Below are 14,606 nucleotides of genomic sequence, written 5' to 3'. Positions count from 1 at the left end.
CTATCACATGTCTTTTCTAAATCCATAAATGCAATAAAAACTTCCCTACCTTTATCTAAATACTGTTCACATATATGCTTCAATGTAAACACTTGATCTACACATCCCCTACCCACTCTGAAACCTCCTTGCTCATCTGCAATCCTACATTCTGTCTTACCTCTAATTCTTTCAATAATAACCCTACTGTACACTTTTCCTGTTATACTCAATAAACTTATTCCTCTATAATTTTTACAATCTCTTTTGTCCCCCTTCCCTTTATATAAAGGGACTATACATGCTCTCCGCCAATCCCTAGGTACCTTCCCCTCTTTCATACATTTATTAATCATTTGACTGTTTCAGGCCCCTTTCTGAAACTGTCATTCTATGTCGCTCAATTTTTGAAAAAAAAAAAAAAAGTTATTTTTTCTTATGAAATGAGAGAGAATCTTTTCCCGATGGTAATGACACCAAAAGTTCGAAATTTGGTCAAAAACTCATGGAATTATGCTCCCACGAAGTTAGCAGTCTCGGCGACATATGCGTATCGGCGATTTCGCCGAATTTGAGCCTTATTTTCAGCCAATTCCATTGTTCCAGTTGACCAAACTCATAGCTATTTCTTTAGAACTCCATTTTATCTATCAGCTGAGTACAAGAAACCTCCCATTTACTAATATGGACTATCCAATATGGTGGTCAGAAATTGGCAATTTGGCCAATTTCACGCAAACTAAAAAAGATGCCAATTTCAAAATAGGGTCCAGAATAAACAAGGTAGACATTCGTGGCACTAAAATAATATATGCTCTGTTCATTAGTCACATCTCTAGGCCCCTCTTATATTATTATTGCTTTCTATTTTAATTTTTTATTCATACAAAAAATACAAAATTTACTGTTATGCAGACTACTGCATTATTGTAAAAATGGTATAAATAATATCAGTGCACTAGTGAAAGAATATTAGACTCCCCAGTTGACGTGTATTGGACGTGTGGTGTGATTTATTTACTCCTGAACATTGGTAAAAATCGAACATTTCCGCTACTTTGAGCTCAGTTTCAAGGTCGTTTTCATCATCAAAGTAATGAAAATCATCTGTATTTCTGTAATATGTTTTCCGTTTTATCATCTAAGACCATGAAAACGCGAATACAACGATAAATACTACACGAAAATACACCTCAAATTCGGCATTTTATTCCATAAAAACGATCAGAGTTTTTTTTTTCTCATTACGCAATGTGTGCTGCAGGATTTTTTTTATGTGGTGCACACTGACCATACAGACCCATTCTCTCACATGTGGGCCTACCAGCTTTCTCCCGTTTGATCTGAAGCCGCTAGAATTATTTAGTATATATACGTCAGAAACATTGGCTCGTAAGACGTATTTATACGTCGAAAACAGTCAAAGGGTTAAACAAAAGTACCAACCACTCCAACACTATATTCCCCCCTGCTTTTAACATTTCTGTCATGATCCCATCAGTTCCAGCTGCTTTACCCCCTTTCATTCTCTGTAATGCCTCACGTACCTCCCCCACACTTACATTCTGCTCATCTTCACTCCTAAAAGATGGTATACCTCCGTGGCCAGTGCATGAAATTACCGCCTCCCTTTCTTCCTCAACATATAAAAGTTACTCAAAATATTCTCGCCATCTACCTAATACCTCCCTCTCCCCATCTACTAACTCCACTACTCTGTTTTTAATTGACAAATCCATACGTTCCCTCGGCTTTCTTAACTTGTTCAACTCACTCCAAATTTTTTTCTTATTTTCATTAAAATTTCTTGACAGTGCCTCTCCCACTCTATCATCTGCTCTCCTTTTGCACTCTCTCACCACTCTCTTCACCTTTCTTTTACTCTCCATATACTCTGCTCTTCTTATAACACTTCTGCTTTGTAAAAACCTCTCATAAGCTAACTTTTTCTCTTTTATCACACCCTTTACTTCATCATTCCACCAATCACTCCTCTTTCCTCCTGCCCCCACCCTCCTATAACCACAAACTTCTGCCCCATATTCTAATACTGCATTTTTAAAACTCATCCAACACTCTTCAACCCCCCCACTACTCATCTTTGCACTAGCCCACCTTTCTGCCAATAGTCGCTTATATCTCACCCGAACTTCCTCCTCCCTTAGTTTATACACTTTCACTTCCCTCCTACTTGTTGTTGCCACCTTATCCCCCTATAATTTTTGCACTCTCTTTTGTCCCCTTTGCCTTCATACAAAGGAACTATGCATGCTCTCTGCCAATCCCTAGGTACCTTACCCTCTTCCATACATTTATTAAATAATAGCACCAACCACTCCAAAACCATATCCCCACCTGCTTTTAACATTTCTATCTTTATCCCATCAATCCCAGCTGCCTTACCCCCTTTCATTTTACCTACTGCCTCACGAACTTCCCCCACACTCACAACTGACTCTTCCTCACTCCTACAAGATGTTATTCCTCCTTTCCCTATACATGAAATCACAGCTTCCGTATCTTCATTAACATTTAACAATTCCTCAAAATATTCCCTCCATCTTCCCAATATCTCAAACTGTCCATTTAATAGCTCTCCTCTCCTATTTTTAACTGACAAATCCATTTGTTCTCTAGGCTTCCTCAACTTGTTAATCTCACTCCAAAACTTTTTCTTACTTTCAACAAAATTTGTTGATAACATCTGACCCACTCTCTCATTTGCTCTTTTTTTACATTGCTTCACCACTCTCTTAACCTCTCTCTTTTTCTCCATATACTCTTCCCTCCTTGCATCACTTCTACTTTGTAAAAACTTCTCATATGCTAACTTTTTCTCCCTTACTACTCTCTTTACATCATCATTCCACCAATTGCTTCTCTTCCCTCCCGCACCCACTTTCCTGTAACCACAAACTTCTGCTGAACACTCTAACACTACATTTTTAAAACTACCCCATACCTCTTCGACCCCATTGCCTATGCTCTCATTATCCCATCTATCCTCCAAAGAACTTTGTCCTTGGAGGCAAAGAGGGGAATGTATGAGAGTATAGTTTTACCAATGCTCTTATATGGGTGTGAAGCATGGGTGATGAATGTTGCAGCGAGGAGAAGGCTGGAGGCAGTGGAGATGTCATGTCTGAGGGCAATGTGTGGTGTGAATATAATGCAGAGAATTCGTAGTTTGGAAGTTAGGAGGAGGTGTGGGATTACCAAAACTGTTGTCCAGAGGGCTGAGGAAGGGTTGTTGAGGTGGTTCGGACATGTAGAGAGAATGGAGCGAAACAGAATGACTTCAAGAGTGTATCAGTCTGTAGTGGAAGGAAGGCGGCGTAGGGGTCGGCCTAGGAAAGGTTGGAGAGAGGCGGTAAAGGAGGTTTTGTGTGCGAGGGGCTTGGACTTCCAGCAGGTATGCGTGAGCGTGTTTGATAGGAGTGAATGGAGACAAATGGTTTTTAATACTTGACGTGCTGTTGGAGTGTGAGCAAAGTAACATTTATGAAGGGGTTCAGGGAAACCGGCAGGCTGGACTTGAGTCCTGGAGATGGGAAGTACAGTGCCTGCACACTGAAGGAGGGGTGTTAATGTTGCAGTTTAAAAACTGTAGTGTAAAGCACCCTTCTGGCAAGACAGTGATGGAGTGAATGATGGTGAAAGTTTTTCTTTTTCGGGCCACCCTGCCTTGGTGGGAATCGGCCAGTGTGATAATAATAAAAAAATCTTACCCTAACTGCCTCCTCTTTTAGTTTATAAACCTTCACCTCTCTCTTCCCTGATGCTTCTATTCTCCTTGTATCCCATCTACCTTTTACTCTCAGTGTAGCTACAACTAAAAAGTGATCTGATATATCTGTGGCCCCTCTATAAACATGTACATCCTGAAGTCTACTCAACAGTCTTTTATCTACTAATACATAATCAAACAAACTACTGTCATTTTGCCCTACATCATATCTTGTATACTTATTTATCCTCTTTTTCTTAAAATATGTATTACCTATAACTAAACCCCTTTCTATACAACGTTCAATGAAAAGGCTCCCATTATCATTTACACCTGGCACCCCAAACTTACCTACCACACGCTCTCTAAAAGTTTCTCCTACTTTAGCATTCAGGTCCCCTACCACAATTACTCTCTGACTTGGTTCGAAGGTTCCTATACATTCACTTAACATCTCCCAAAATCTCTCTCTCTCCTCTACATTCCTCTCTTCTCCAGGTGCAAACACGCTTATTATGACCCACTTTTTGCATCCAACCTTTACTTTAATCCACATAATCCTTGAATTTACACATTCATATTCTCTTTTCTCCTTCCATACCTCATCCTTCAACATTATTGCTACCCCTTCCTTAGCTCTAACTCTCTCAGGAGCAAGGGACTAGTAACCCCTTCTCCTGTATATACTACAGTTTCTCCTCACTTAGAGATGTACCTCTTTACCAACAGCTCAGAGTTACGGGCTCTCCAACCATTATGCAACCCTAAATAATGTATATTAGAGCTGATTTCCTCTATTCTGTTTATTACAGTATACAGTACACTACTATATAAACACTTAAAAATATACCAGAAATCTTATAAATGGTTCAAAGGTGGCATTAGAAAATATCTAAAGATGGTTGACACAAACCCTTAGTATGCTCCTTGCTTAGCAAAGAATTCATTTACCGAAGTGATCTTATTAACAGAACTCCGTTGTTAAGTGAGGAGTGTCTGTTACTAAATTTAAAAAGAGAAACTTTCATTTTTCTTTTTGGGCCACCCTTCCTCGGTGGGATATGGCCAGTTTGTTGACAGAAGAAAGAATAATAATAATACTAAATGTACTGCTGTATCTGCACGTCTCTGGCAAGACAGTGATAGTGTAAACATTGGTGAAAGTGTTTCTTTTTTGGGTCATCCTGCCTCAGTGGGAGACAACAAGTGTGTTAAAAAAAAAAAATACCAAATGACTGCTGCCACAATTCACACAGAGTTAAGAAACAGTTAATAATTTGAAGACCCCTCAGTAAGTGGTGCCTTAAATGGCCCCTTACCTCACTTATCTGTAAATCTGTCTCTGCTCTGGAGACTGGGCAGTTTAATATCTTCCAGTACAGTGGACCCCCGGTTATCGGCCTGTTCTGTTATCGGCCAACTTGGTTATTGGCCGGTTTCTCGGTGCCCGGTTATCGGCCATTAATTTGGTTATCAGCTGTTTGGGACGCGTCCATCCGCCAGCTGGGGCCACTTACACGTCAGTTTGGCTTTGTCTCTCGGTGGCTGAGGAAGCTTCTGCTCATACATCCAAACATTTTGCTGTTTTCCATTGTTTTTAGCGTTTTTTTTTTTTTTTGCAGTGCAACTGTGAAATAAGTAACCATGGCTCCAAAGAAAGTTCCTGTGGTAAAGAAAGTGAGAAACACCATGGAATTTAAGCGTGAAGTGATAGAAAAATTTGAAAGTGGTATGAGGGTGGTGGAATTTGCCAGGATGTACAGCAAGAATAAATCAACAATTACATCCATCCTGGCAAAGAAAGAACAAATCAAAGATGCTAATGGAACAAAAGGAGTAACTTGTCTAACTAAACAAAGGCCACAAATAATGGAAGAGATGGAAAAGTTATTATTATTGTGGATTAAGGAAAAAGAATTAGTGGGAGACAGTGTAGTGGAGTCTATTGTTTGTGAGAAGGCAAGCAGTTGCTTGAGGATCTTGCAAAGAAAATGCCTGGAACAAGTGCTGCAGTTTGTGAATTTAGGGCCAGCAAAGGATGGTTTGATAGATTTAAGAAGCATAGTGGCATACACAGTGTTGTAAGGCATGGTGAGGGGGAAGTAACCCTAGAGAAGGGAAGGGAAGTAACCCCAGAGAAGGCTTTGCCACAGTCTTCATGGAGAGGGTTTCCCCTTCAAAACACTAACACCTCCTCTTTCCTCTTCCTTATCTTCGAGAAACCAGCATTAACCTTCAATAAAGGTATGTAATACAGTGGACCCCCGCCTTACGATGGCATCAGGTTACATTAAATCCGCCATACGATACATTTTAACGCAAAAATTTTGCCTCGCCACACGCTAAAAAACTTCGTCCGGAACGCGTCCCACGCGTGGCCTCAGCTGCCCCGTGCGTGCCAGTGTTCACAAGCCAGCCAATGTGGTCGCATCCACGCATACATTCGGCACATTTCATATTATCACAGTGTTTTTAGTGATTGTACCTGCAAAATAAGTCACCATGGGCCCCAAGAAAGCTTCTAGTGCCAACCCTGTGGAAAAAAGGGTGAAAATTACCATGGAAATGAAGAAAGAGATAATTGATAAGTACGAAAGTGGAGTGCGTGTCTTGGAGCTGGCCAGGTTGTATACCAAACCCCAATCAACTATCGCTACTATCGTGGCCAACACAACGGCAATCAAGGAAGCTGTTCTTGCAAAAGGTGCAAGTTTGTTTTCGAAAACGAGATCGCAAGTACTCGAAGATGTTGAGAGACTGTTATTGGTGTGGATAAACGAAAAACAGATAGCAGGAGATAGCATCTCTCATGTGATCACATGTGAAAAGGCTAGGAAGTTGCATGATGATTTAGTTAGAAAAATGCCTGCAACTAGTGGTGATTTGAGTGAATTTAAGGCCAGCAAAGGTTGGTTTGAGAGATTTAAGAATCGTAGTGGCATACATAGTGTGATAAGGCATGGTGAGGCTGCCAGTTCGGACCAAAAAGCGGCTGAAAAATATGTGAAGGAATTCAAGGATTACATAGACAGTGAAAAATTGAAACCTGAACAAGTGTTTAACTGCAACAAAACAGGCCTGTTTTGTAAGAAAATGCCAAGCAGGACCTACATTACTCAGGAGGAAAAGGCACTCCCAGGACATAAGCCTATGAAAGACAGGCTTACTCTTCTGATGTGTGCCAATGCTAGTGGTGATTGCAAAGTAAAGCCTTTATTGGTGTATCATTCTGAAACTCCCAGAGCGTTCAGGCAAAACAATGTCATCAAGGCTAATTTGTGTGTGATGTGGAAGGCAAACAGTAAGGCATGGGTCACTAGGAACCTTTTCTATGACTGGTTACACCATGCATTTTCCCCCACTGTGAAAAATTACCTAATGGAAAAGAAATTGTACCTTAAGTGCCTCCTGGAATTAGACAATGCTCCTGGTCATCCTTCAGACTTGGCAGAGCGACTTACTAGGGACACGAGCTTCATTAAGGTCAAGTTTTTGCCTCCTAATACCATTCCTCTCCTGCAGCCCATGTACCAGCAGGTTATTTCAAACTTCAAAAAACTCTACACAAAAGCTATGTTTCAAAAGTGCTTTGAAGTGACCTCAGACACTCGACTGACTCTAAAAGAGTTCTGGAAAGATCACTTTAGCATCCTCAATTGTGTAAACATTATAGGTAAGGCTTGGGAGGGAGTGACTAAGAGGACCTTGAACTCTGCTTGAAAGAAACTGTGGCCACAGTGTGTAGAAGAAAGGGATCTTGAAGGGTTTGGGGCTAACCCTGAGAAGCGTATGCCAGTTGTTGAATCCACTGTGGCATTGGGGAAGTCCTTGGGGTTGGAGGTTAGTGGGGAGGATGGGGAAGAGTTGGTGGAGGAGGACAATGAAGAACTAACCACTGAAGAGCTGCTAGATCATCTTCAACAGAAAGAGGCCACACCTGAGGAAACTGCTTCAGAGGAGGGGAGAGAGAAATTGAGGAAGTTGCCCACTACGAAGATTAAGGAAATGTGTGCAAAGTGGGTTAAACTGCAAACCTTTGTGGATGAAAATGACCCTAACACAGCTACTGCAAGCCATGCTGGTGACTATTACAATGACACTGTTATGGCCCATTTTAGGAAAGTCTTAAAGGAACGGGAGGTACAGGCCTCTATGGACAGATAAGTTGTGCGACAGAGGTCCAGTGACTCTCAAGCTGGTCCTAGTGGCATTAAAAGAAGAAGGGAAGTAACCCTGGAAAAAGACTTGATATCTCAAGTCCTAATGGAAGGGGATTCCCCTTCTAAACAATAACAATTTCCACCCTCCCCCCCTCCCATCCCATCAATCATCACCAGATCTTCAATAAAGGTAAGTGTCATGTATGTATTGTACTCTTAGTAGAGTATTATATTTGTGCATGTCTTCTTAAGTTTGTGTATTAAAATTAATATTTCATGAGGTAAAAAAAATTTTTCTTTCATACTTTGGGGTGTCTTGCACGGATTAGTTTGATTTCCATTATATCTTATGGGGAAAATTAATTCGCCATATGATAATTTCGTCTTACGATGAGCTCTCATGAACGAATTAATATCGTAAGGCGGGGGTCCACTGTACTTACATACAGTGGAACCTCAAAAATCGAACGTATCAAATATCGAACGTTTCGAAAATAAGACCATTTTTTAGGACAAACTGTGTCCCAATTATCGAACGCGCCTCTAATTTCGGATCGCCGGGTACGGGACCTGTCCACTGGCCCGCTCTGTCCGCGTCCCCGCGCAGGCGCTGTGAGCAGTCTAGCTTTGTTTATGCTTGAGTGAACACTAACCTGCGCTCTCATTCACACATTTTACGATTATTTCATTGTGTTTAGTGCCTGTGGGACTGGGAAATGTTAAAGAAGCACCAGAAACAGAGGACTGTGGACAGTTATTTTGTGAGACAGGGGTCCAGTGGCTCTCAAGCTGGTCCTAGTGGCATTAAAAGACAGAGAAAGGAAGTAACCCCAGAGAGGGCTTTACCTGAAGTCCTCATGGAGGGGGATTCTCCTTCCAAACACTAACCCCAACTCCCTCTCTCCTCCTCCCTATCTTCCAGATGCCATCACCAATCTTCAATAAAGGTAAGTAAAAATGTTATTTTATATGTATTACTATACATAATTAAAAACTATAGCATTTGTTGTATGTAAAACTGTAATTAATCTCTATAAAATGTATTTTTTGTGTGAACATTTTTGGGTTTCTGGAACGGATTAATTGTATTTTCATTATTTCTTATGGGAAATATTGCTTCAAATTTCAAACTTTTCGAATTTAGAACTAGCTCCTGGAACGGATTAAGTTCGATTTTTGAGGTTCCACTGTAATTGTTAAAAAAATGATTTTTTTGGTGAATATTTTTGTTTGGAACAGATTAATTGTATTTCCATTAATTCTTATGGGAAATATTAATTTGGTTTTCGGCCATTTCGGTTATTGGCCTACCTTCTGGAACGGATTACGGCCGATAACCGGGGGTCTGCTGTATAAAGGTAATATTTTGTGAAGGGAATCAGGGAAACCAGTTAGCCAGACTTGAGTCCTGGAGGTGGGAAGTACAATGCCTGCACTCTAAAGGAGGGGTCTGGGATATCTGCTGTTGAGAGGAACATCTGAACTGTTATATCTGTGTGCCTCTGGCAAGACAGAGATAGTGTGAATGACGATGAAAGTGTCTCTTTTTCGGGTCACCCTGACTCTCTGGGAGATGGCCAGCATGTTAAAAAAAAAAAAAATAAATAAAGACTTACCAGTATCAGAGTCTGATGTATTGATAGAACCTCGTCTCTCAGAATCTCTTCTTTCCTTCCGCTCACGACGTCGAACCCACTTCTCCTTTTCTGATCCTTCTGCTCTTTGAGAATTGCTTTCACCTTCACCCTCTGGAATATGTCCTGAAACAAATGACAAGTAGGCAAAAACTGAAGAAGGCAGGTGTAACTAAACAAAACTGGAAATGTCTGCAAGACTTTGGAGAGAACATGACAGTAAATACAAATACATATAACAAGAGGGGTTAAGTCATTGAAATTGAAGCTTTATATATATCTCATAACACACACACTAATGTGCACACACTAATGCACACACACACACACACACACACACACACACACACACACACACACACACACACACACACACACACAGGCGGGGCCAGGAGCTCACACACACACACACACACACACACACACACACACACACACACAACACACACACACACACACACACACACACACACACACACACAGTAACACACAAGGTGCAAGGAGGCAAAAACCAAGTGTGCTAGGGAATGGAAGAAATATAGAAGGCAAAGGACCCAGGAGAATAAGGAGAACAGTCGTAGAGCCAGAAACGAATATGCACAGATAAGAAGGGAGGCCCAAAGACAATATGAAAATGACATAGCAGCGAAAGCCAAATCTGACCCGAAACTGTTGTACAGCCACATCAGGAGGAAAACAACAGTCAAGGACCAGGTAATCAGGCTAAGGAAGGAAGGAGGAGAGACAACAAGAAATGACCGTGAAGTATGTGAAGAACTCAACAAGAGATTCAAAGAAGTGTTCACAGAGGAGACAGAAGGGACTCCAGGAAGACGGAGAGGTGGGGCACACCACCAAGTGCTGGACACAGTGCACACAACCGAGGAAGAAGTGAAGAGGCTTCTGAGTGAGCTAGATACCTCAAAGGCAATGGGGCCAGATAACATCTCCCCATGGGTATTGAGAGAGGGAGCAGAGGCGCTATGTGTACCCCTAACAACAATACATCTATCGAAACAGGGAGATTGCCTGAGGCATGGAAGACAGCAAATGTAGTCCCAATCTTTAAAAAAGGAGACAGACATGAAGCATTAAACTACAGACCAGTGTCACTGACATGTATAGTATGCAAAATCATGGAGAAGATTATCAGGAGAAGAGTGGTGGAACACCTAGAAAGGAATGATCTCATCAACAGCAGCCAACATGGTTTCAGGGACGGGAAATCCTGTGTCACAAACCTACTGGAGTTCTATGACATGGTGACAGCAGTAAGACAAGAGAGAGAGGGGTGGGTGGATTGCATTTTCTTGGACTGCAAGAAGGCGTTTGACACAGTTCCACACAGGCTCTGGTGGCCTGGTGGTTAACGCTCTCGCTTCACACGGTGAGGGCCTGGGTTCGATTCCCAGCCAGAGTAGAAACATTGGACGTGTTTCTTTCCACCTGTTGTCTATGTTCCCCATCAGTAAAATGGGGTACCTGGGTGTTAGTCGACTGGTGTGGGTCGCATCCTGGGACAATGACCTAAGGAGGCCTGGTCACAGACCGGGCCGCGGGGGCGTTGACCCCCGGAACTCTCTCCAGATAAACTCCAGAAACACAAGAGATTGTTGCAAAAACTGGAGGACCAAGCAGGGATAACAGGGAAGGCACTACAATGGATCAGGGAATACTTGTCAGGAAGACAGCAGCGAGTCATGGTACGTGGCGAGGTGTCAGAGTGGGCACCTGTGACCAGCGGGGTCCCGCAGGGGTCAGTCCTAGGACCAGTGCTGTTTCTGGTATTTGTGAACGACATGACGGAAGGAATAGACTCTGAGGTGCCCCTGTTTGCAGATGACGTGAAGTTGATGAGAAGAATTCACTCGATCGAAGACCAGGCAGAACTACAAAGGGATCTGGACAGGCTGCAGACCTGGTCCAGCAATTGGCTCCTGGAGTTCAATCCCACCAAGTGCAAAGTCTTGAAGATTGGGGAAGGGCAAAGAAGGCTGCAGACGGAGTACAGTCTAGGGGGTCAGAGACTACAAACCTCACTCAAGGAAAAAGATCTTGGGGTGAGTATAACACCAGGCACATCTCCTGAAGCGCACATCAACCAAATAACTGCTGCAGCATATGGGCGCCTAGCAAACCTCAGAACAGCATTCCGACATCTTAATAAGGAATCATTCAGGACCCTGTACACCGTGTATGTTAGGCCCATATTGGAGTATGCGGCACCAGTTTGGAACCCACACCTAGCCAAGCACGTGAAGAAACTAGAGAAAGTGCAAAGGTTTGCAACAAGACTAGTCCCAGAGCTAAGAGGTATGTCCTATGAGGAGAGGTTAAGGGAAATCAACCTGACGACACTGGAGGACAGGAGAGATAGGGGGGACATGATAACGACATACAAAATACTGAGAGGAATTGACAAGGTGGACAAAGACAGGATGTTCCAGAGATTGGACACAGTAACAAGGGGACACAGTTGGAAGCTGAAGACACAGATGAATCACAGGGATGTTAGGAAGTATTTCTTCAGCCACAGAGTAGTCAGTAAGTGGAATAGTTTGGGAAGCGATGTAGTGGAGGCAGGATCCATACATAGCTTTAAGCAGAGGTATGATAAAGCTCACGGCTCAGGGAGAGTGACCTAGTAGCGATCAGTGAAGAGGCGGGGCCAGGAGCTCGGACTCGACCCCCGCAACCTCAACTAGGTGAGTACACACACACACAGTAACACACACACACACACACTAATGCATACACACACTAAAGAAAACACACACTAATGCACACACACACTAATGCACACACACACTAACACATACACACACACACACACACACACACACACACACACACACACACACACACACACACACACACACACTAATGCATACACACAATAAAGAAAACACACACTAATGCACACACACGCTAATGCACACACACACTAACACATACACACACACACACACAATAATGCACACACACACTAACACACACACACACACACACACATACACACACACACACAAACACACACACAAACACACACACACACACACACACACTCACACACACATACACACACACACACACAAACCTATTGGAGTTCTAGGACAGGGTGACGGCAATAAGACAAGAGAGAGAGGGGTGGGGAAAATGACAGGCCACTGAGCCCATGTACAGTAGCTAGTGAAACTGAAGAAAGGAAAGCTGCAATGGAGGAAATCAAATTGAATGAGGGGATACACAGGGATATGCAGTGGGAGAATGAAAGGGTGAGGTCAGTCTTTGTGTATGGGCTACAGGAAGTTGAAGGGGAAACATATGAAGCAAGAAAACAAGGGGAAAAAAAAGCAATTGAAAGCATCATGAAAGTAATCGGAGAAGACGACATGACCCAGCTGGAAAATTTTCGGAGAATAGGGGTGTTTGTAAAAAAAAGAACCCGGCCAGTGAAAGTGACCTTCAAGGCAGAATCGACTCGGAACAGGATACTGCAGGAAAAAGCACGATTAAGGGACATGCCGGCATACAGGAAGGTGTATCTCGACCGCGACAGAACACAAGATGAAAGGCGGAAACTGAGAGAGATGGTACAAAGGCAAAAGGAGGAAAGAGAGGGGATGGAGAAGACAGACAGGAGATCCCAGACACAGGAAGAAGATCAAATACAACCTCCCTCACAGCTTCCTATAGAAGCCTCCCAACCAGGTCAACCCCAGTGCAGCCAAACACTCTAAACCAAAACACCCATGCCATATCCAATGCCCCCACCCACTACATTACAAACTCCACCCCCACAGCAACCACCCATAGTTCCTTATCAGGTCTCCCACTTCCCCAACCCCAATACACCTCCCAGACCACAGTCTTAGAAAAGAAGTTGAAGGTATGGTATACAAATGCAGATGGAATAACAAATAAGTATGAGGAGTGGCACGAAAGAATCAAGGAGACATCCCCAGACATAATAGTACTCACAGAAACAAAACTCACCAGAATAATAACAGATTCAATCTTTCCACCCGGATATCAAATCTTCAGGAAAGACAGAGGGAGGAGAGGGGGAGGAGGAGTTGCACTGCTCATTAAAAGCCAGTGGGGTTTTGAGAAAATGGAAGGAATGGATGGCACGGGTGAAAGGGACTACTTAGTAGGAACAATCCAGTCTGAGGGACATAAGGTGATAATTGCAGTAATGTACAACCCACCACAGAACTGCAGGAGACCAAGAGAAGAATACGATGAGAGCAACAGAGCCATGGTCGACACACTAGCCGAGGTGGCCAGGAGAGCACACGTGGGGGGAGCAAAGTTACTAGTTATGGGTGATTTCAATCACAAGGAGATTGACTGGGAAAACCTGGAGCCCCATGGGGGTTCCGAAACATGGAGAGCCAAGATGATGGATGTAGTACTGGAAAACCTCATGCATCAACATGTTAGAGACACTACCAGAGAGAGAGGAGAAGATGAACCAGCAAGACTGGACCTTGTATTCACCTTGAGTAGTTCAGATATCGAGGATATCTTGTATGAAAGGCCCCTGGGAGCTAGGATTGGGGAAGGGCAAAGAAGACTGCAGACACAATATAGTTTAGATGGCCAAAGACTGCAAACCTCACTCAAGGAAAAAGATCTGGGGGTGAGTATAACACCGAGCATATCTCCTGAGGCGCACATAAATCAGATAACTGCTGCAGCATACGGGCGCCTGGCAAACCTACGGATAGCGTTCCGATACCTCAGTAAGGAGTCGTTCAAGACCCTGTATACCATTTACGTCAGGCCCATACTGGAGTATGCAGCACCAGTTTGGAATCCACACCTAGTCAAGCACGTCAAGAAATTAGAGAAAGTGCAAAGGTTTGCAACAAGACTAGTCCCAGAGCTACGGGGATTGTCCTACGAAGAAAGGTTGAGGGAAATCGGCCTGACGACACTGGAGGCCAGGAGGGTCAGGGGAGACATGATAACGACATATAAAATACTGCGCGGAATAGACAAGGTGGACAAAGACAGGATGTTCCAGAGATGGGACACAGACACAAGAGGTCACAATTGGAAGTTGAAGACTCAGATGAATCGAAGGGATGTTAGGAAGTA

The 14,606-nt window shown here is 43.1% G+C and overlaps 1 protein-coding gene across 1 annotated transcript in view; it reads right to left on the bottom strand.

Annotated features, from left to right (window-relative positions):
• Positions 1–14,606, bottom strand: part of LOC128699781 (KICSTOR complex protein SZT2) — an 807,931-nt gene that overhangs the window by 281,998 nt on the left and 511,327 nt on the right. Inside the window, 1 exon segment of the mRNA XM_070102247.1 lies at positions 9,483–9,626. Within this exon segment, the coding sequence (XP_069958348.1) occupies positions 9,483–9,626 (144 nt within the window).

This window comes from Cherax quadricarinatus, chromosome 81, assembly GCF_038502225.1.
Source record: "Cherax quadricarinatus isolate ZL_2023a chromosome 81, ASM3850222v1, whole genome shotgun sequence".
NCBI classification, from domain to species: domain Eukaryota; kingdom Metazoa; phylum Arthropoda; class Malacostraca; order Decapoda; family Parastacidae; genus Cherax; species Cherax quadricarinatus.
This window is presented reverse-complemented; position numbering and strand designations above follow the sequence as displayed.